This window comes from Leptopilina boulardi, unplaced genomic scaffold, assembly GCF_019393585.1.
Source record: "Leptopilina boulardi isolate dan_hultmark-lab unplaced genomic scaffold, ZJU_Lbou_2.1 LbouV2_403, whole genome shotgun sequence".
Lineage (NCBI taxonomy): Eukaryota > Metazoa > Arthropoda > Insecta > Hymenoptera > Figitidae > Leptopilina > Leptopilina boulardi.
Genome location: NW_026137978.1, coordinates 325,400 through 348,384, shown reverse-complemented (window position 1 = coordinate 348,384; position 22,985 = coordinate 325,400). Strand labels below are relative to the sequence as shown.

The 22,985-nt window shown below is 30.1% G+C and overlaps 1 protein-coding gene across 1 annotated transcript; it reads right to left on the bottom strand.

The window, feature by feature from the left end:
- Positions 1-6,948: 6,948 nt before the first annotated feature.
- Positions 6,949-10,552, bottom strand: LOC127289289 (uncharacterized). Its single transcript, XM_051317130.1, has 5 exons — positions 9,596-10,552; positions 9,220-9,423; positions 8,926-9,075; positions 8,605-8,721; positions 6,949-7,138 (listed from the first exon to the last, which is right to left on the bottom strand). Exons 1-4 carry the CDS (start codon positions 9,856-9,858, stop codon positions 8,718-8,720), a joined length of 621 nt encoding a protein of 206 aa, XP_051173087.1. The 5' UTR covers positions 9,859-10,552; the 3' UTR covers positions 6,949-7,138; positions 8,605-8,717.
- Between the last annotated feature and the right edge of the window lie 12,433 nt (positions 10,553-22,985).

Below are 22,985 nucleotides of genomic sequence, written 5' to 3'. Positions count from 1 at the left end.
TCTGCCGAATACTTTAATAAATAAAAATTATTCGGAAAATTAAAATTATTATAATAAAAATTATGTAAAGTGTTTCCTCCTGCAGAACCGTGGCTTAGGAAGGACTGGAGTTCTTGCATAGTCACAGAGAAAGAACTCTTTACTCTTGAAGAATTGGAAGCAGCAGGTAGAAGATTGAATACAGGCAAGGCGCCTGGAATCGATGGGATAAGCAACAAGATCCTAAAAGAGGTGATTGTTGCTTCCCCCCTGATTTTGTTAAACATCTTCAATCTCTGCCTAAAAAGAGGAGAGTTCTTTCCAGACTGGAAGAGGCAAAGACTGTTCCTCCTAAGAAAGGGTGACAAACCTTTAGATAGGCCTATATGCCTGTTGCATACGATGGGCAAACTTCTAGAGGACATGGTTCTGCAGAGAATGCAATCTCACTTTACCGGAGAGAATAGTCTATTAGATTACCAATTTGGATTCCGCAAAGGTCGGTCCACAGTTGATGCCATAAAGGGAGTTGTGGACCTCGCCAGAGAAGGGAAAAACAAATTGGGTCCAGATAAGAAGAGCTTCTGCGCATTGGTAGCAATAGACATACGTGAGAAGAAAAGGAGACTGGTGGCGAATGTCGCCCACGCTAAGTTGCCTTATGCAGCACCAGCGTGGGGCCCCCTCCCTGAGAACGAAAAGATGTTCAACCATCTGTAAAAAGATGCTGTCCGCGCAGAGATGCATTACTTCACGTATCGTCTCTGCTTATTGGACAGTATCTACGAGCGCTGTGCAAGTCCTTGCAAGTGTCTTGCCAGCAAATCTTTTGGCGCTTGAGAGGGAGGAAATTATCCTTCTTCTCAAAGTGGCGAATTCCTCGGAAGAGGAAGATCGACCCAGCAAGGATCGGGAGGTAAAAGGTCGATGGACTTATCGCCTTATACCGACACTCGCTACTTGGTTAAGTAGGAACCATGGAGGAACCAACCTCCTACTGCTTGACGCAAGCGCTGACAGGTCACAGGTGTTTTAACTCGTACCTGCAACGCTTTAAGAAGATAGATAGTGAGGAGTGTGCTTACTGCAAGTTCCCTGTGGATAACGCAGAGCACACCCTCTTTGCCTGCAGTAGATGGGACTTGGAGAGGCAGGCCATGTTCACCGGTGTAAACGCTACAGTTACACCGGAGAATATGGTAGCGGTGATGATCCAGTCCCTGGAAAACTGGCGGCTCATCGAGACCTTTATTATCTCTGTTATGATGAGAAAGGATCTCGATGGCCGTAGAAAGGCGTAATTAACAGTCCATACTTTCTATTTATTTATTTGTTCATTTTATTATTTATTTTGTCGGAGTTTGGCTCTGGCCTTCAGAGAGTATAGACGTGTTTTCGTTTCGCTCCGTGTGAGTTGCGTTTACTTAGTTTGATTCAAACGGAAAAGTTTTGCTTTAAATGTGATAAGTTACGAAGTTAATAATTATGTCAACTACCATTGAAGACTTGAAGGAGCTTATGCTCTCGGTGCAAAGTGATGCGAAGGAATCAATGACCAAAATGCATAACATCAAGGAAGATGTAAAATCTTTAAAAAACTCACAAAATAAAATGATCGTAGACTTGAAGGCTTGTAAATCAAAGTGTTACAACTTGGAAAAGAAGACTATTACTCATGGTAAAGAAATTGCTGCTTTAGAAAGTAGGTTGGAATTGATGGATATCAATAATAGAGCAAGAAACATCATTCTCTATAACGTGCAATAATCATCACTTGAAAGAAAGGATCTTTCTAAAGCTGTTCAAGAGATTTTTAAAAAAGCAGTCATAAATATTCCAGATGAACAATTTGAATCAATCAAAAATAGTGGTTCCAGACCTATTTTAATCAAGTTTTCTAGCTTAAAATATAGAGAACCCTCGAAGGCAAAAGTCTTCACGACAGTACTGAGGGTGAATAAAAGGGCTCCCAAGAAGGGTTGACGGGTTTTTAGTGGGTCGGGGCTGGTTGTAGTTCGCCAGCTTATTTTGTTTAGTGTTCTCCTTTTTTTTCTAACCACACATAACCTTGGCAAGCGGAAGCCAAGGTATCTGTATACAGATTTCCAAATAGTCCCTAAGCAAAAAAAAAATTAAAATAAATTAAATTTGTAAAATAAAATGTCTGGTCGTGGTGCGTTAAAAGGCAGGCGACGAATCGGTGGTGAGTCCTAAATGGCATATCATTAACTTTCAGCCTGACTGACATTTAATAAACAAGGAGGGGGTCCTTTATGTTTATTTCATAAACATTATGCTTTCTTATTGTGTGAAGCAAAAAATTCGCTTCCTCGTGAAGGAAGCAATGAATTTGTCCAATTCAATTGATTGATTTAAAAAATTTCGAGTTAAAAATGTTTTAAATTAATTAAATTTTTTGAAAAATAAAGAAAATTTTAATTAATTTTGAGTGTAACATAAACTTTATATATACGAATCGATTCATTTTAATGCAAGGAATACAATTATTTTATTCATCAACTTGAATTAAAAAAAAACACAAAATTTTTTAGCTAAAATATGAATTTTCGATTTTTCAATTTTTATTAATTCTCAAATTTTAAATCAAATCTATACTTTATATATACCAACCAATTCGTTTCAATGCAGGGAATAAAATTATTTCATATATAAACATGAATTTAAATAAACACATCATTTTTTAGCTAAAATGAGAATTTTTGATTTTTTAACTTTCATTAATTCTTTAAATTTCAATCAAATCTATACTTTATATATATCAATCGATTCATCTTGACATAAAGAAGACGATTATATTATATATTACCTTAAATTTTTCGATTTAAAAATTTTTTCAATGAAAAAAAAATTTTTGGAAAAAAGACGATAAAATTTTTATTTTGGGGTATTTTTAAAAATCCTCTCGTCATTTTTGAGAGATTAATGTGTTAAATAAGCCTACCAAATTTTACCCAAATCCATTAAAACCTGTTAAAGATATCGTGTTCACAAAAACTATCCACACACACATACACACACACATACATACATCCGGACAATTGATCAGGATCTCATATAACATGTTTCTATATAGAGGAAAATTTGTTTTCACCATTTTTAAAAAGTTTATAAACGAAAGGACTACATAGCTTCCTCCACGAGGAAGCAAAAATAAAATTAAAATAATTTGTCTTATACAAAATTTTGATGCTTATTGAAATTGTTTCGCGTACATATGTCAAAGCTTCTATATTATTCGGCCTTCAGCCGAATACTTCAATAAATAAAAATTATTCGGAAAATTAAAATTATTATAATAAAAATTAAGTGAAGTGTTTTAATTGTATTTGCAATAACGTGATGAGTCAGCAGGCGTAAATTTAAATAATAATTATGTGTAGAATGGTTTAGTTATTATCAATTCTAAAACATATAGGGCTGCGCAGTTCATTTTTTTACTTCCAGCTATGGTCCCAAATACATATTAAAGGGAATTCGTATCTAAAATTAAATTAATAATTAATTTAATAATAAATTGAATAATAAAGTAATAATAGTTTCAGCTACCTTGCAGCAAACTTGCAGTAGACTTGCATCAAACTTGCAAAAAACTTTCAGAAGACTTTCAGCAATTTTGCACTGCAAGCATGCAGCTTGCTTGTAGTAAACTTGCTTCAAGCTTGCTGCAAGTTTGCAAAGGGTGGAACATTGCAAACTTGCAAAGCAAATTTGAAAAACTTGCAATGCAAGTCGTCTGCAAGTTGGCAGCAGACTTGCGTGCTATCTAGATATTGTATAATTCAAAAAGAAATCGACTTTTATAATACGAGACCGACCGCGCGCTACAGCACGCGTGTTCTGTACTTTCGTAAAGCAAATATTTTGTAAAACATATTTACTTGATATATAAGAAACACAGACCACTATTCTACTGTTAATTTTATCCACATCAACATCTCGTGCAGACAATATAGCATCTTTTGTTAAATCATCGTATTTTCGTCTCATTACACTGGGTTACAAAAAAATGGTCAAGTCGTGTTTATTTAAAATTTTCTGTGTTTATTGAAAGTTTAGGTGTCACTGAACAAGAATATACCCCAAAAAAAATTTTTCATTCGGTCAGTTCCGTAAAAAACGAGATTAAAGTGTCAAAAAATCGGTTTTTTAGCACTTTTTGAAGCGTTGTAAAACGAAAACGCAACAAGATAAAAACCTTCACGAGGGCTTGAATGAAAGCTTAAACCTTCAACTTTGAGTCCCAAAACTGAAAAGTGCATGATAATTGCGCAGAAAATTTATTTAACATGAAATAACTATCTCAAATAGTCAAAATAGTTAGAGCACTTGTTAAAAATCGATTTTCATAACCGAATTTATTTGGAACTTGTTACTTGGAAGTTTTCAACGTTTCTATTGACGTTTCGAAAGTTGTATTTAAAAAATTCAAAATGGCGAATTAAAAATGGCGTTCAAATATTTAAAAAAACCCTGAGGAAAAAACTGCGATTTTTGAAATTTTTGAACGCCATTTTTAATCCGCCATTTTGAATTTTTTAAATCCAACTTTCGAAACGTCAATAGAAACGTTAAAAACTTCCAAGTAACAAGTTCCAAATAAATTCGGTTATGAAAATCGATTATTAACAAGTGCTCTCTATCCCAGCTATTTTGACTATTTGAGATATTCATTTCATGTTATATAAATTTTCTGCGCAATTATCATTCACTTTTCAGTTTTGGGACTCAAAGTTGAAGGTTTAAGCTTTCATTCAAGCCCTCGTGAAGATTTTTATCTTGTTGCGTTTTCATTTTACAACGCTTCAAAAAGTGCTAAAAAGGCGATTTTTTGACACTTTAATCTCGTTTTCTACGGAACTGACCGAATGGAAAATTTTTTTTTGGGTATATTCTTGTTCAGTGACACCTAAACTTTCAATAAACACAAAAAATTTTAAATAAACACGACTTGACCATTTTTTGTAACCCAGTGTTATTAATTCTCTGATAATTGTATCAACTAAATCATTATATCAACATTCATGAAGTCACGTAACGTTTGATCAATTAACCCTTTCGTGCCCCTGGGAAACCCAACGGACGGCCCAGATAGCAAAGTGCGCGCTTTGTTCGATACATATGGCACACACGCGTGACGTTTGATCCGCACCACGTGCCCTCACCGCATCCCACAGATGCGTCCTCAAATGCGACTCATAAAGATCGCACGAATGATGGACGCGTGATGCTTATATGCGTGACGGTTAGATGCGCCTTTCGTGCTTCTTCATAAAAATTAATTTTTTTTATAAAAATTTCAATTAAAAAACAATTTATGCAGTTTTTTTGGTTTTTTATTACACTTTTTTCAATAAATTCGATAAAACACAAATTACAACTTAACATATAATTTTAGTGAGTAGATGTTTTAAATAAAAATTCGCCACAAAGATATGCGAAAATAAGTAACATAAAATTCACGCTTTTTTTAACAAATGTAATGTTAGAATGAAAAATAAATGTTTAAATAAATAAAAAACCAAATGATTCATATGAAACAAATTAAAACATTTAGTTTCTCATTTGCCTTAGGACTTAGGGTTTTTTAAGTGTTGTAGACACCCTATACAATATTATACTTATGTATTATTGTTCAGTCTTTTATAACTGTATCCTGTAAGTCTATGACAAGGGTGTACAGAAATATTATAAGTAATAAAATATAATAATGAAGTAAGTAAAACAAATGTTTTGCAAAATACGTTGACTTTTGGCGTATATGCGATGATACACATTCTATATATTACAGATTCTCTTTACCTGAGAGAAAAAACATTACAAGAAGTACAAAATTTTAAAACTAAGTGAAGTAATAATAATAATAATACGTTTCGATTATCTAAAGGAATGTTTCTATGTGTGTAAAATCAGCTTTTGCTTGTTTCTTACAAACTTAATTTTGCTCTTCGTCTGTGTAGCTATCATTTTCACAAGATCCCGAATCGTCGTATGATTCGTCCTCATTTTAAGAACTGGCATCATAGTTAGAATAACGCTCGGCTTCTAATCTTGCAATTTCCTGTTCTACAGCAGTCAAATCATCATCTTCATCACCAACACCATTTTCAGGTCTATTTTTGCGGAGACGTTTTCGATGTCTTTGTTTCGTGTGTCGCAGAACTTCTAACATGTGATCTTTAAAAATCTGTTTATTTGCAGGACCCTCGAAGTTTATGCATTTTTTGGCAGATTCTGCAAAAATAAATATATAATTTAACGTAAATTTCAATAGAATAAATTAAAACTTTTAAAACATATACGTTTAGGTTTTATTGAATTGTTTTTCAACCACTTCAATTTAATTTTTCAATCTTTAAAATGTAAGCATAAAAACAGTAGTATCAATATCAATATAAAAATTTCAAATAATATTAATTGTCATCAAAAAAAAAAAAAAAGGAAAATTGATCATATCTTCCAAAATCATAAAAGTTTTTTAAAAATAAACCTTTCATTAAGACTTTATTGTAAATGTATTGTAAATAAAAATAGATAATAAGTTAATAAAAATTGTACCTTAATGTTATTATTCGAAATGATAAATTTGTTATTATTTGAGAAACTTGTTAAATAAATCGTCAAAAATTGCTTGTTTATAATAATCTATGCATAATTGGTTAAAATAACAAAGAATACTTACGAAATAGCACATTTGAAACCTTTGTATTGCCGAATGCCAAAGTATCACTTCCTTTATTCCAAGTGAAAGAGCAAACCAGATTATCTGTCACTATCTGCTTTAAAGAGTTAGCCAAAAATTGTCTCAAAGTTACACCTCCCATATTGATTAGGTGATTATACTGAAATGAATTCGTAAAATATTTAATCGAAGTCTAATGTGTGTAGATTTGAATTGACTAAATATTTATTTAGTCAATTTTTTTAATAACTCAGTTTACTTACAATTCTCATACGAACGTCTTTCGTTTCATTAGAGTTTAACTCTTCAAATTGTTCAACTGTATCAATAGGGAATCCTGCAAGAGGTGTTAAAAAATTTTCTGAGAGTTTGTTTTCCGATTCAATTCTATTTTTGGAGAGTTCCTTAAGAATTAACTCTTGCTGAGCTAGAATTTGAACGTTTTGTTCGAGTATGATACTGAAAATATAAAAATATTATTTCTTATTATTTGTGTCAAAACAGAGAAAATTATCACGGTGAGCTTCGTTTAGGTTCAACCTAAACTGCATGACCCTTCTCAGATTTTTTTTTATATCAATTCGGTGATGCCTCACGATCATTTTAAGACGAAAATTAAAATAATCGTTGGAGGGAAACTCAAATTATATTGATTTTTGAATTTTTTTTCTAGGTTATTGAAGATATTTTCATTAAAATACCGTTTGGTAAAATACTTATTGCTTCAAAAGCTACAATTTAACATAAAAATAGATTATATATAATAATTAAACCATTTTGATACATAGAATTAAGAAAATGTTTAAAAATAGTCGAAAAAACTGAAATTTTTCTAATTTTTTAAACTTTACTCCTTTATTTAACGTTATTTCAATAAAGTCATGTAGAAGTGAATTAAAGTACATAAAATTTCCTGTAAATCAAAAAAAAAACTCTTCTATCTATTATTGTTACAAAAATATGGTCATTTGAATTTTAAATTTAATGGATAAATAGTTAAAATTTACCATTAGGTCTAGATTATTTGGTAAAATTGTTTTCGCAGAACCTCATCTCAATTCCAGAATATAATACGTATAAGAAGGTTTAATCTTGAACAGTTTCAAATTGAAAAAACTGATTTATCTCACTTACATCGAAAGTTACATTGGTTTAAAGAATGTCTATTTCTATAAGAGAGATTTGAGTAGTTTTTAAAAATCCGTTTATTTTGAAAAATGCAACATAATCATATTTAAAATATTTACTTTTTTAAAAAGTAAATGGTAAGGTACAATTATTTGGTAACAACCACGATATTTTTAAATTGCGTGAAGGCCGTTGTATTCACAAAGAGCGCGATTTAATTATGGAATTGAGATGAGGTTCTGCGAAAACAATTTTACCAAATAATCTAGACCTAATGGTAAATTTTAACTATTTATCCATTAAATTTAAAATTCAAATGACCATATTTTTGTAACAATAATAGATAGAAGAGTTTTTTTTGATTTACAGGAAATTTTATGTACTTTAATTCACTTCTACATGACTTTATTGAAATAACGTTAAATAAAGGAGTAAAGTTTAAAAAATTATAAAAATTTCAGTTTTTTCGACTATTTTTAAACAGTTTCTTAATTCTATGTATCAAAATGGTTTAATTATTATATATAATCTATTTTTATGTTAAATTGTAGCTTTTGAAGCAATAAGTATTTTACCAAACCGTATTTTAATGAAAATATCTTCAATAATCTAGAAAAAAAATTTAAAAATCAATATAATTTGAGTTTCCCTCCAACGATTATTTTAATTTTCGTCTTAAAATGATCGTGAGGCATCACCGAATTGATATAAAAAAAAACCTGAGAAGGGTCATGCAGTTTAGGTTGAACCAAAACGAAGCTCACCGTGTTATGTGATGAGCAACTAACTATACTTACTCTAATGTGTTTTGCAATTGGGTTAGAGAAGCACCTTCGACGACTTTAATTTCTTGAGTAGAAAATCCAGGTGCATTGTTCCCACCTAAAATTTGGTCGTGTTCCCTCTCTGGTCACCTTAAAAAATAAAATGAAATTTATACGTCATTAACAACAAAGTATATTGTTCTTAAATGTATGTGTTACTTCACAATGTACTGCCCCGCGTGGCAGGGTGCGTGAAGGTCAGTGTTTTATTTATTTAGTTATTATTATTATTGTTTTTATTATAATTATTATTATTTTTTTTTCTTAAAGATATGAAAATGTACACTTTTTTACCGTGTTGATTCTAAGGTCAAATCATCACTTCCGGGATCGGAACGTTCATTCGCAGACATGTCTTGCAAAGATAGTGGCGGGTAATGTCCATTTTCGGAATTTTGCTGTTTAGATGTTGATGATTTTTCAGATTTTGATTTATCGAGCGGTCTGGAAAATAAAAAACAATTAGGATACAGAAAATATCCGATTTCTAATTATAATAGTGTTTATATAGTAATATTGCTTCCATCATCACTTATTTATGTATTTATTTGTATTACCCAGGATTTTCTGATATACCCTGAAACTTACCCTGTATTTTCTAAAGTTTTGTTCAAATTATCACTTCTAGAATTGGTAGAATCATTTTTATTTGACTTGAAATCAAGTGGTGAACCGAGTGTGTATGGAGAAAGAAAAGAAGTTGGCGTATGACCATCAATTTGCAGACTTTGACTTCCACTTGCTAATGAACAATCAGGTTTTGATTTATCATCTTTAGACTTATTGTATAGCCTATAAAATGTAAAAGAAAATTCAGATTGAAAACATTTAATTTCCACTGATTTTTAGTAATGATATTTTCATAATCATATTTTACTAATGCGTTCATAGATATATTTCAACATTACAACATATTATTATTATTTTACAATTTATATTATTCTTGTAATTAATTATTACGTACAATGTTATACCAGAACTTAAGGTCTTAATAGACTTGAGAATCTGTAAAGGTGATTTACTCGACCTGTTGGCTATTATTGTTGCATATTTCTCTTTTAAATTAGCCATCTTTTCATCTACTTCTGTTGTTGTTTTTGATTTTTTCAATGAAGATCCATCATCAGAAGACGTTATTACTTTTTGTGAGCGATTGAGTGTTCTACCACTTCGAGATGTCTTTAATGGGTGCTTATCCTGCTTCCCTTTCCATAAATTTTGGCTCATGACGTTAACCTGTACTTTAAACGAAAGAGAAATTAATAAGGGGATTACGTTAAGGGGCAGAAAGCAGTCACAAATGATTTTATTTCTCTTTACTGGTTTAAAAAATCGTACGGATCGTAAAGAACTTTAAATATAAAAAAATCTTATTTTATGAAAAATATTTTTACATTTTCATCACATGAGAAAGTAAAAATTTTGGTCGAAAATTAATTTTTCCTAATTTTTTTTTAATTTTAATATGTTGCACGGAGAGAAATCTGGTGCGATTTACGCATGAGCATGTCCTTAGGAATATAGTAACAGACGCTTTCAAGCAAAAATCCTAAGTGAGCGAGGTATTATTGTATGAGTCTCACCTGATATTCAGATGGAATCTTATAGTTTTTGCTTGGAAGTGTCCATGCTATATTCCTATGGACTTGCTCATGCGCAAATCGCAGCAGATTTCTCTCCGTGTGATGTCCGCAAGAAAAGGGATCACTTTGGTTTATCTGTATGAACGAATTCCTTGTTTTTGGAAAATTTTCGAGAAGTTTATCCCTTATTTAGGTATAAAAATTACACCATTTCAAAGTTTAGGATTGCGAAAACCTTATTTTAGGAAAAATGAAAAAAAACTTGAAGTGCGAAAATCTATGTTTTTCCTGCGATGTTAAACAAATTTACAAGTTTTTCAACAAAAATACAAATTGGCCTATTTATTTAAAAAGTCAATTTTCAAATGATTATCGTTTTTTTCAAATAAAAAATAAAAAAATACACTTACAGTACCGTCCAGAAGTATCAGGACGATTACACGCGACTCTCTGAAAAAACATGTTATCACTTTTTCAATCATATTTCTGCAACAAAAGTAGATACAAAAAAAACTCAAAAACGGTTAGAAAGCTTATTAAATTTTGAATAAAATAAGCCATGTTTGAAGCCATTCCGTTAATAATTTTCTGAGTTGTAGAGTGAGAAAGATGGAAAAAATATTATCAAATTTTCTAATTTTGGTCTCTTGACTTCAACATTTTCAAAAATCTAGAAAAATTTAGATAAAAATTTTTTAAAAACACAGAAATCTTCGCTAGAATTTCAGCTTTAAAATAAATGTTAGAAAATTAAAAAATATTAATCCGTCATCGAATTATCATTAAAAATTTGAAGCCTTGTTACGCCCGATCGATGCTTTGAAAATCAACTGTGACGACTCGATTCCGGCTTCGCGCGGGAGCAAGCGGGAGAGAAAGCAGGGTCGGATTTATGCGGAAACGATGAAATTTCGAGTTTCACGACGAAAATGTAAAGGAACTCGAAATTTCATCATTCCCGCATAAATCCAACCCTGCTTTCTCTCCCGCGCGAAGCCGGAATCGAGTCGTCACAGTTGATTTTCAAAGCATCGATCGGGCGCAACACGGCTTCACATTTTTAATGATAATTCGATGACGGATTAATATTTTTTAATTTTCTAAAATTTATTTTAAAGCTGAAATTCTAGCGAAGGTTTCTGTGTTTTTAAAAAATTTTTATCTAAATTTTTCTAGATTTTTGAAAATGTTGAAGTCAAGAGACCAAAATTAGAAAATTTGATAATATTTTTTCCATCTTTCTCACTCTACAACTCAGAAAATTATTAACGGAATGGCTTCAAACATGGCTTATTTTATTCAAAATTTAATAAGCTTTCTAACCGTTTTTGAGTTTTTTTTGTATCTACTTTTGTTGCAGAAATATGATTGAAAAAGTGATAACATGTTTTTTCAGAGAGTTGCGTGTAATCGTCCTGATACTTCTGGACGGTACTGTAATAAAAAATGTTGTGAATGCTTCTATTATGAATAATGTTCAGAAATATGAAAAACCTCATTTTGACAAAAACTTTCTTTTTAGTAAGTTATACAGATTATAATTTCTTTAAGAGATATTTTTAAAATAATAAATCAATAGATTTTATATTTTTCACCTCCGAAAATTATCGAAATTTGCAATTTTTTCGACGAACAGAAAAAGTGCTCCCTTTTCGGTATTTTCTAAAACAATGAAAATAAATACTCAAAAATGGAATAAATTCATGACAACTGCATGATTGCAGTAAAACTCTATAGAGATTGATGTAAATTAATAAAAAAATTCTGGATTTTTTACCGAAATTAATAAATTGCGATTATCTCGAAAAATGAAATCGACAAAGTAGTCAATTTTCATGAGAACATTCCACACATAGTTTAAACAACTTAAATATTACTACAAAATAAATTAGCTTCCCTTAATCCACTAATTTCATGCTTTATAAAAACGTAAAACTGCATATAATTATTTTACACTAATAAAAGCGTCATTCATAGAAAAATTGTTAACACACCAATTTTTTGACATGCTGTTTAAAAATATATAACGTTAGTTTTCTTACTCTGATCTATGTATGTTGATTGTCATATGCCTTCAGTTATATATTTTAATTTTCGGGAAACTTAAAAGGAGATAATAACGAGGCACATATCCACTTATTTTCAAGTATACGCTCTTCTTCCCCTTCTTTACTGCTCCATTGTGGCATAAGGTACATTTTATTTTTTACACTTTGAAGCGGAATTACTGTTAAAGTTTGGTCCAAATTTTGACAACTGTACACGCCTGCAGAAGATGACGATATTCCAACGTCATATACATCAGCAGAGGATAGAAAACTATTAACAACAAAATAAATTTGTTCTTCTATTTGTATTATGTTCTTTATGACGCACACGCTTAAATTGTTTAGTAAACAACAACTGTCTCGCTGCAGAGTTGAAAATGTGCTTTTTCCGATTTCAATTTAGTTAAATTCTTGACAAATATTGGCAGGAATATATTCTGGTAAAGGTCGCTGTGCGTGTCTTTGTGATAGATGAATTTGAACATTTTTATCTGGAGGTGTCGAATCGTAATCGTCACTTTCTACTAGTCTTTTATACACTTGCGGAAGCTTAAGGCCTGGCTTTCGGATCAATTTTCGTAACTCTTGCATGTTATTCTCATAGCAAAAAGCACTGAATGTTTCTGCAGGACCAAGAGTTTCAACATCAGCGACAACATGCTCCATGCCGTGAACATTGTAGGACATGAACTGTTCTCCATATACTTGTTCACTTATTGAAATATATTCTTTTAAAGAATCTTGGCAAAAAGGGTACAAATCACAACGCCTGGAAAAACCATCATTCTTTCAAATCCTTTAGTACTACATCTATGCCCTTCAATTTTACATTTTGAGCAGGCATTCGATGACATGTGACCAAAGTGATTCAAAGCGAAACCTCTCGCTGGCGTGTCAGCTATAAATCAGCGTAAAATGATGGGAAATCGTCGATTACCTATCAGAATACCTTCTTGATAAGATCTTCGTTCCCGACTTCATTAGGAATCCCTCTATCATCGAAATTCTCGAGACTGTCTTCTTCATTGCAGCTTTGACTTTCATAATCGTCTTCAGAAGATTGTTCGCGAAAGGCATGATGTACAATATTATCACCAGTACCTTCTTCCAATGCACCAGCTTCATTACAATTTGCCAATTTAACATTTTTCTCGTGGTTTTGTCTGTTATGAAGAATTACAGCTAGTCGTCGTCTCTTTTGCCTTGAACTGAGATTCAAGAAATCTTTGAATTTGCCAGACATGTTACTCTTTAATTGGAAGGTGCAATGTGATCTTAAAAAATTGTATTCTAATAAATAAAACTGATTTATTTTATAAATGTATATTAATTGAATAGTTATTCACACATTTGTGCCCCGTAATGTACTGTCCCGCGAGACAGGGTGCGCGGAGGCGCAAGCTTGCGTGTAGTTCGAATATGAAAAGTTTACTAAATTGGCGGATTGAGTGATTTTATAAATTTTTTTTTTCAAATTTTTTGCCAAATGTAAAAATGACGCTTAATTCCATGCATCAAGTCATGGTGTCTACATTTTTGGATGGACCAAATTCCTGTCTATTCTTTGGATTTTCCCCGATTTTCGTTTCGTTAATTAAATATCAATTAAATTGTTATTAATAATTAAAAAATTTAATATTATTAAACGTATTCTATTTTAAACCGTTTTTAAATAAATTGTTTTCATTATTTATCAAGAAACTATGGGTCCGAATTCCTCAAGCAGATCACCTAAAAAAATTTTTTAATTTTCAACAGTTGACAATTTCTTTACCCCTAACCTGATTGAAATAAGTTTATGCAATTTTTATACAAAGAACAATTTTGTTAAAGTTATTAACAATTTAATTTGTTAACAGTCTTAAATAAAAAAATTTTTCTTAAAATCCAGTTGATCAATTTAAAAATCAAAACAGGGGTTTTTTTCCTTAAAATGTAAAAATAATTTTTGTTTTAAAAAAATAATTTTTAATACTTTTAAATATTGTTTATTTATAAAATTTTAAGAAAAAATTATGTGTTTAAAACTTCACATACATTTTTTAGCATAAACATGGAAAACACAATTTTTTATTAACATTTTATAAATAAACAATTTAAAAAAAATTATTCCAGACTTCCCTCATACGTGGTAATCCTGTTACATTAATTACATTTGGAGTAAAAAAAAATTATTCACCGATGAAATTTAAAATATTCTATTTCAGGCGCTACGTTTGAGAAATACTGACCCTTATGCAATTATGTTTTAAAAAAGCAGAATGTGATGTACATACGTACGTCTAAATAAAACTGTTTTTTAATCAATTGAATGATATTTTACATCATGATATTAATTTTTAATACTGGATTAATTTAAACTTTATTGTGTTGAAATGAAAAATCTTAAATATTTTTGCATAAGAAAGACCGATGTCCGTAAAAGATTGATTCAAAATTCCCAATTGAGTAGCTGCCTGCAATAACTCGCCGAGCGCTTAGCCGGTCGCTCTAACACCAGTCAAACGTTCAAAAACGTGAAAAAAATGAAAAATCAAAATTTTGATTTTTGAAAAGTGCAATCTTGTAGGACATAAGATGGCGCATCTTTTTTTCCTTTGAGTTTTTTTTGTAGATCAAAAAATAGAGTTAATATATGCAAAACACTTAAGAATTTTATTTCACAAATTTCATTCAATTTTTAAACATAAATCATAGTAGGGTAACGGCACCAGTGAAGGAACTGACACCAGTGAAAGAACAAATTTCATGTTTTGCATTCTAATTAGTGTAATAAGCAATTTGGTATTATAAATTATATATTTTTATGTTCCTTATTTAATTTACGTCTTTAGTATCTAAGATACCTAGAGAGTTAACACGTAAATTTTATAAAAAAAAATTTTTTAAAATGTTGTGTTGCAAATTTATCTTCAACAATAAGAACTCTTCTCTGACACGTTATTTCTTTTTTCACATTTAACTAATTTAAACTGCCTTAAATCGTCGGTCTTCTTTAAACTAAATTTATCTTGTGTATTAGAAATACTTCTTTTCATTTAAAAGCTAATAAAATATTAATTTGCCATAAGAAAAGCAAATTCCGTCATTGGGGGGTTTTTTTTTTTATTTACTAGTGAAAGAACAGAAATGTTTTTTCACTGGTTCCAATGCAATCCAATGAAGGAACACCTTCAACGAATAGTCTGAAGTCAAACAAAAAAATGACAAAATCAAATAGGTTAACACTGTTAGGTTACAATAATATTGTCAAAATAAATTGCAAGTAGATGATTGATTGTAGGTTATAAATGCATTTTCAATTAAAAATAAGATTTTGCAAACTTAGTTAAAAAATATTCATAATTATCATTAATTTACCTTTATTTTAGTATATTACAAACATTTTATTACTTTATTTTTGTTTTAATATATTTTTTAAATATATTTTAAATATATATTTCACATCGTTCTTTCACCGGATGCAGAAAATTCTTTCATTAGACAATTTGTTCTTTCACTGGTGAAATAGGTATGTTTTACTTATTAATTAAAATTTTAATTAGCATCTTATATTTATGAAAATTAAATATGACCTTCGCATTCTACACTTAATTAGCTATCGAAAAAAAATTGGTAAAAAAATTTTCAATAACTGCATTCAAAAATAATAAATGATAAAAGTATGCATTTCCTTAAATGTTCTTTCACTGGTGCCGTTACCCTATCTTTGACAAATTTCAATGAATCTTATTGAAAATTAATATAAATACGTATTTAGGTCCATAGAAGACGACAACATACTTAAAAATATTAAAATCATCAATTGTTTATTTATAATTAATTGTAAATGAAGACTTGTCAATAATAATGTTTACTTACCTTTGTCGACATAAAGTGTGTGGGGAACTTCAGAGTTGAAGAAACTTCCAGTGAGACATTTGTTTATCACAATGTAAGGAAGTTTTTTGTAAAATTGAAATACAATTTATCAACAACTTTAGAAAATATAGAACGTTTAAGAAAACATGCGCGACGCGCTAGCGAGTCTCCGCGCGGAGAATTGCAAACAAGAGTTGTAGAGGACCGAAAATACAGAAACAAATATTGTCACTACATTCTTAGAAATGTTTTTCAAATAAAATATGTGTTAATTTTATGAAAATGCAAATTAAATTTGAACAACTGTTTTTTTAATATTTACTAAATAATCAATAGTTTTAAAATATTTTGGTGCTTGTATGTACTGTTTGTGCAGTTTCCAAATAAGTTTTTTAATAATTAATATTAAGGTATATCTTTATTTTCTGTTTCTTCATTTTTTTAAGAAATTAGTGTATTGTTACATATCAACAGTGATAGTATGTTGGCTCCATTTTCAAAACATAATATATCACAACATAACATAACGTCCTTCTTAACTCTTGTGTGCAATTCTTCGCGCGGAGACTCGCTAGCGCGTCGCGCATGTTTTCTTAAACGTTCTATATTTTCTAAAGTTGTTGATAAATTGTTTTTCAATTTTACAAAAAACTTCCTTACATTATGATAAACAAATGTCTCACTGGAAGTTTCTTCAACTCTGAAGTTCCCCACACACTTTATGTCGACAAAGGTAAGTAAACATTATTATTGACAAGTCTTCATTTACAATTAATTATAAATAAACAATTGATGATTTTAATATTTTTGATTATGTTGTCGTCTTCTATGGACCTAAATACGTATGTATATTAATTTTCAATAAGATTCATTGAAATTTGTCAAAGATACTATGATTTATGTTTAAAAATTGAATGAAATTTGTGAAATAAAATTCTTAAGTGTTTTGCATATATTAACTCTATTTTTTGATCTACAAAAAAAACTCAAAGGAAAAAAAGATGCGCCATCTTATGTCCTACAAGATTGCACTTTTCAAAAATCAAAATTTTTATTTTTCATTTTTTTCACGTTTTTGAACGTTTGACTGGCGTTAGAGTGATCGGCCAAGCGCTCGGCGAATTATTGCAGGCAGCTACTCAATTCTATTTTTTAAGTGGAAATTTTTTAACACGTGCAAAATATAATTAAATTTTCTACAAAATTAATACATAGAATACTCTATTTACAACTTTAAGAATAAAATTATTTTAAATAAAAAAACAAACATAACAATATACTTTGAATTCGATCGTCTTAAATTATTTAATCTATTCAAATGGTTTCAAATATCAAGTTGTACTAAAGATTTAAATTTCTAAAAAAATTCCCTGTTTGACATAAATTTTCCGGTTATCCGGATTTTTCTAATTCAATTCAATTCAAATTAATGGTTATTTTCTGGAATTTCCAGGTTTTCCCCGGTCTGTATAGACACCATATGAAGTGTCTTATCAAATAAAAAGTTTCCGATTTAAAAGATGAAGGTGAAAAAATGTTCACAGCAAAATTATTATTACAAATTTTTATTTCACCAACTCTACACACATAGAAATAGTTTTTCATGGTTGCAAACTTTTAGCTGACACAGTAAAATTTGGTCATTAAAATACAGCTAACCATTTTGCTTTTTTATGTGAAAAACGAAATAAATTTATAATTAACCGTATGTAAAAAGTAGATTACAAATTTTGCATGGTTTTTAAATTTGAATTTTTATTATACCTACACTGCGAAAAATATGCTATTGAATCAATAGCATTTCCGCCAAAAGTATAAAACTCATTGATTCAATATCATATGCTGTAAAAATGGTAAAATATGATGCAGATTCTATAGCATATACTTTTAAATGTGAGATTTTCACACTGTTGGCAGAAATGCTGTTGATTCAATAGCATTTTTTTCTCAGTGTATATTATATTAAATATTAATATTTGAAGTAGTGACCATATGTAATAAATGATCCGTATGCTAAAAAAATATTTATTTATGGAGATGTTTTTTTTTAATTTGAATCGAAAATTTGACTAGAAGAAAAATTTAATTTCTATTTATCGACTCAAAATTTTCCAAAAGTCCAAATTGGTTCGATTTTTTTTTGACCGAACTAATTCGAAACTTTTCAAATGGTGTTTTTAAAAGTCAAATTTTTGCTCTGTGACATCACCTGTTATTTCAGGAGAAAGATTTTGGCAAAAATTTTAACTTTCATGAATTAAAAATTATAAGCAAATTAAAAATGTAGTTAACTAATCTCACGAATACAGATTCTTTTAACTGTACCTGGTCATATTATATTTTTAATCGTGTTGGTCATTTTCACGTGAATGTATTTTCAAAGTGTATTCTATTATTAAAAAAATTCCAAGCGTAATTACAAAAAAATTTCAGGAATTTGAAAAAATTAGAATATTTACAGTTTCTTTATAGTATTTTTAACTTTTTTGAAAATCTTAGATATTTCAGGTATTCTTAAAATTTGAAAAGGTATTATAGACACCCAATGTATGCTTAATAATATATTTCTCAAGAAACATTAGTTGAAAAATAACAATTTTATAATGTAAAAATGTATCTACATATAGATTAACTTTTTTTTAATTATGCAAAAAATGCAAGTAATGTATGAAAGATAAAAATATGAAATAAATAAAATTTTTTGGTACAAACTACACAAAAGGAAAAAAAATTTTTCAAAAATTTCCAATTCAAGAGAAAATTATACTTTATGGGTGATTCTCTCAAAAAGGACAAATTACGCTTTTAAGATATTTTGTTGAAAAATATGAAAATTAATTGAAATTATTTAAAATTCTGTCAGCCATACGTTAGGATTTAACAATTTTCAATCGGACCACTAAAGAAAATTTAAAAAAAAGTAAAATAACTGAAATATTGAATAAAAACTGATGTTACGGAATGGAGTTACGGAATGGAGTGTTAACACTAGTTTTCATTCAATAATTCAGTTGTTTGCCATTTTTTTGAAATTTTCTTTAGTGATCCCATAAAACTTTGTTGAATTTTATCGTATGGCTGGGAGAATGTTTATTAATTGAAATTAATGTTATTATTTTTTAACAAAAACCTCGTCCAAAAATTGTGCACAAATAATTTGTTCTTTTTGAGAGAATCACCCTTATACGTTTACATGTTTTCACCAATAAAACCTAAACTTTAATAAAATCTTTAAAAGTGACCTTCAAAATTAGAATTCACAACGACCGTTTGAAATATAGGTGCTTAAATTCTTAGTATTGGAATAAAAAAACGAAATAATTTATCAAATAGACAAAAATCTACAAAGTAAAAATTCCTGCGGAAAAGTGTAAATATGTCAATATAATTACAAAAAAATCACTTACCTTATTATGCAGACAAGAGACAGATAAATTATATATTTAATATTCACTTTGTGAATTTATTTATTTCATTTTATGCATATAAAATATGCAACAAATTGCACTTAAAAACACTCGAAAAAAAGAAGCGACAGTCGAACGAGAATAAAGTGAGGTTAGTTTTATTCCAAGGCCCATGATGCGCAAGCATGAAAAGATCTTGCCATACACAAGTAAATTAGTATCCAATCAGAACTTTTGACAACCGGCCATCTTTAAAAATTTGAGCGCTGATTTTAAATCAGCTAAAAAGTGATACTGTTAATCATACTGTTTAAAACTTGTATTCAAATATGATTATTATAATAGGGGAGCCCAATGTGTTTTTTGGGATTTACTCGAGCGCGGCAGATGAACACAGGGGGAGATACCTTGCATATTGTTAAGTACCTCTTCCAAGTATTAACTCTTTTTATCAAGACGTGCGACTAGGAGAGCTCATCAGATTAGTAAAAAAAATCGATCGTCGGAAATATTGAAGCGCGTCAGATTAAGGGAAGGTGGGTTAATTACTAGCTAAAAAATGTACATTTAAAAAATCTGACGATTTGAGCGTAACGTAAGGGAGTGGGAGGGTTATAAATTTGAAAAAAAAACGTTGACTTGACATTCTCGAGCGCGGTTAAATTTTTTTTTAATTTGAAGGAAATAACATAAGAATCACGAATAAAATATAATCTGACGATTTCCAGAAGCCGAAGTAATGAAAATCGTCTATGGAGATTAAAGCGCGCATCTCGAGTACAACACGCATTCCCCACTCCGTGCCTCATCTTCCGTTTCATTTTTTTCCTATTTCTGACTCTCTCGCACCATCTCGATTTCTGACACTGCTCTCCGTCGCCAAGACACTTTTACAGCTGATCACAAAACAGCTGTCAGATTAACAATATTCCTCAAAATAATCGTCAGATTTTCGGCTATCATGACTGCAGCATCAAGCTGCACCATCAGTATAAAAATCTGACACGCTCGAGTATTTCAAGATGGCGATTTTTTTTGCATTTTCAACAATTCGCTACGAGCTTGCGTCACTTCCGAAACGTCAGTTTTTTGAATGGGAGCATTTTTAAGGTTCATTTAACATCTTCCGTAAATATCTGACGCGCTCGAAGAAAATTTTTTTTTTTTTACTTTGTATCCATCCGGAGAGCCAACACCACCACGCAAACCGTCAGATGAACATACCTCTGGTATCAGAGTCACGTTGGAGTATCTTAACTACTAATATCTGACACGCTCGAGTATTTCCATGTAATTGTTTTTTTTTACATTTTTAAAAATTTATAGACGCTTCCCCCACCACTAAAAAGGAAAACTTTATAGAACCTTTTATTTTCCTTATTATCTAAACTACAAAATATCTTCGTCCCCACGACGCTCGAGTAAATCCCCATTTAGCATCATGGGCTCCCCTACTATTAAAGAAATTTCTATAAAGTTAAAGAAACTCTCGTACAATTTTCTGATAAAATCTTATCTTGGTTCTCATTAAAATTTTACGTTGCAGATAAATAAAACTTTCTCAAAAAAAATAGTTTACGAAAAATTGATTTTTATTTTATTTAATTATTTTTAAATGTTAAATTATTTTATAATTATATATAATAATAATTATAAGAAATATAATAGATATTATTAAGTAATTATATGAGTAAAATAATACATATATAACCCAGATAGCACCATATCTTACGGTGAGGTTATGGTAGCTACTAATGGTATAGCTTGTAACGTTACGCGATATGCCTGTGATAGACTTATGGTGAACTAAAAATTTCCGCCCACAAGGTAACGTTATCAGTAAAGGTTGAGATAACGTTACCTGTAAGGTTGAGGTAACGTTACCTGTAAAGGTTGAGGTAACGTTACATGTTAAGGTTGAGGTAACGTTACAGGGTAAGGTTGAGGTGATGTTAAGTTTATTTATAGTAAGGTTGAGGTAACGTTACGGTAACGTTATATTATAAGGAACAAAATAATAAATAAATTAAAAAATTGTTTATGCGCAGTAATTTCCTATGGCACCTATGACTGCGCAATAAATTTTTCTTAACAAACCCTATCGGGATCTATAACTTATATTGTAAAATATATAATTTTTTATAAAAAAATTTGAATATATTATAATATAATTATAATTTATTATAACTAAATAAAAGTCTAACGTTACAGTAACGTTACCTCAACCTTACCCTGTAACGTTACCTCAACCTTACGCTGTAATGTTACCTTGATGGCGGAAATTTTTAGTTCACCATTAATCTATTACAGGCATATCGCGTAACGTTACAAGCTATACCATTAGTAGCTACCATAACCTCACAGTAAGATATGGTGCTATCTGGGAATATAATAAAAATTTTTAATTTGACTAATTAATTTCACGTAAAATATTGCAAAATTTTATTATTAGTTACATAATTTGTAATTATTATAGTTATAATTATTTATGAAATAAAATATATAAAAATACAATCAATAAAAAATTTATGGTAAAGAAATTACAATTTTTCCGAATAAATTTTTTAAATTTATCAAAAATTTTATATTTTTCGGTTTTGAAAAAATTTTTAAAACTAAAAGTGAAAATTTTTTCTGAAAATAGTTTTTGACAAATTTTAATACATTAGAACTTCTGATCTTGAAACAAATTCTTGAATTCTTAGACATTATAACAAATTTTAAAAATTATGTTTCCTAAACATTTTCTAATTTGAAAAATTTCCAACGTCATGTGCAAGTCATATCACTCGCACTTGTGAATGCATCACAGCTGACTGCTTTACGTATACATCATGCGACACATTGTGCGACAAGCACGGTGCTGGCGAAATATATAACATTTCGCTGGGTTGGGCATCACTCTGATGATGGATATGTACGACTCATAACACTCGCACCAGTGATTGCATCACAGGTGACTGCTAAATTGCGTCCAAAATGCAGTCACTGGTGCGATTCGCACGAGGTGCGACATGCGTGCGACGCACGATTGTTATCTGGGGAATTTTGTTAAAAATTGGTACTCGGGGGTTTTCGTGGTCGCTGATTACGAATCTGATGTTAGTTTTTTCAAAATTTAAAATGGCGGATCCAATATGGCGCAATTTTTTTAAAAAATTTTTTGGATGTGTATGTCTGCAGGAAAACAACAATTGAAAATACCTGATAATAGGACAGATTAAGAAAGAAAGAAAAAGAAATGCTCTGAAAAGAACTGATTTTTTGTTTAGACTATTAATATCTACCTACCTGCAAGAACACAAGAAAAATTCGTAATATTTTTATCTCAAAGTTGTCTGTACTTATATACTTCTCAATTTGTCTTGGTTGTGAGAGAACCTACCCTAACTACGCCTGCACCACCTTGTGGACGAAAGCACAATTACAATGTAAAGCGCGCTAATACCTGTCAA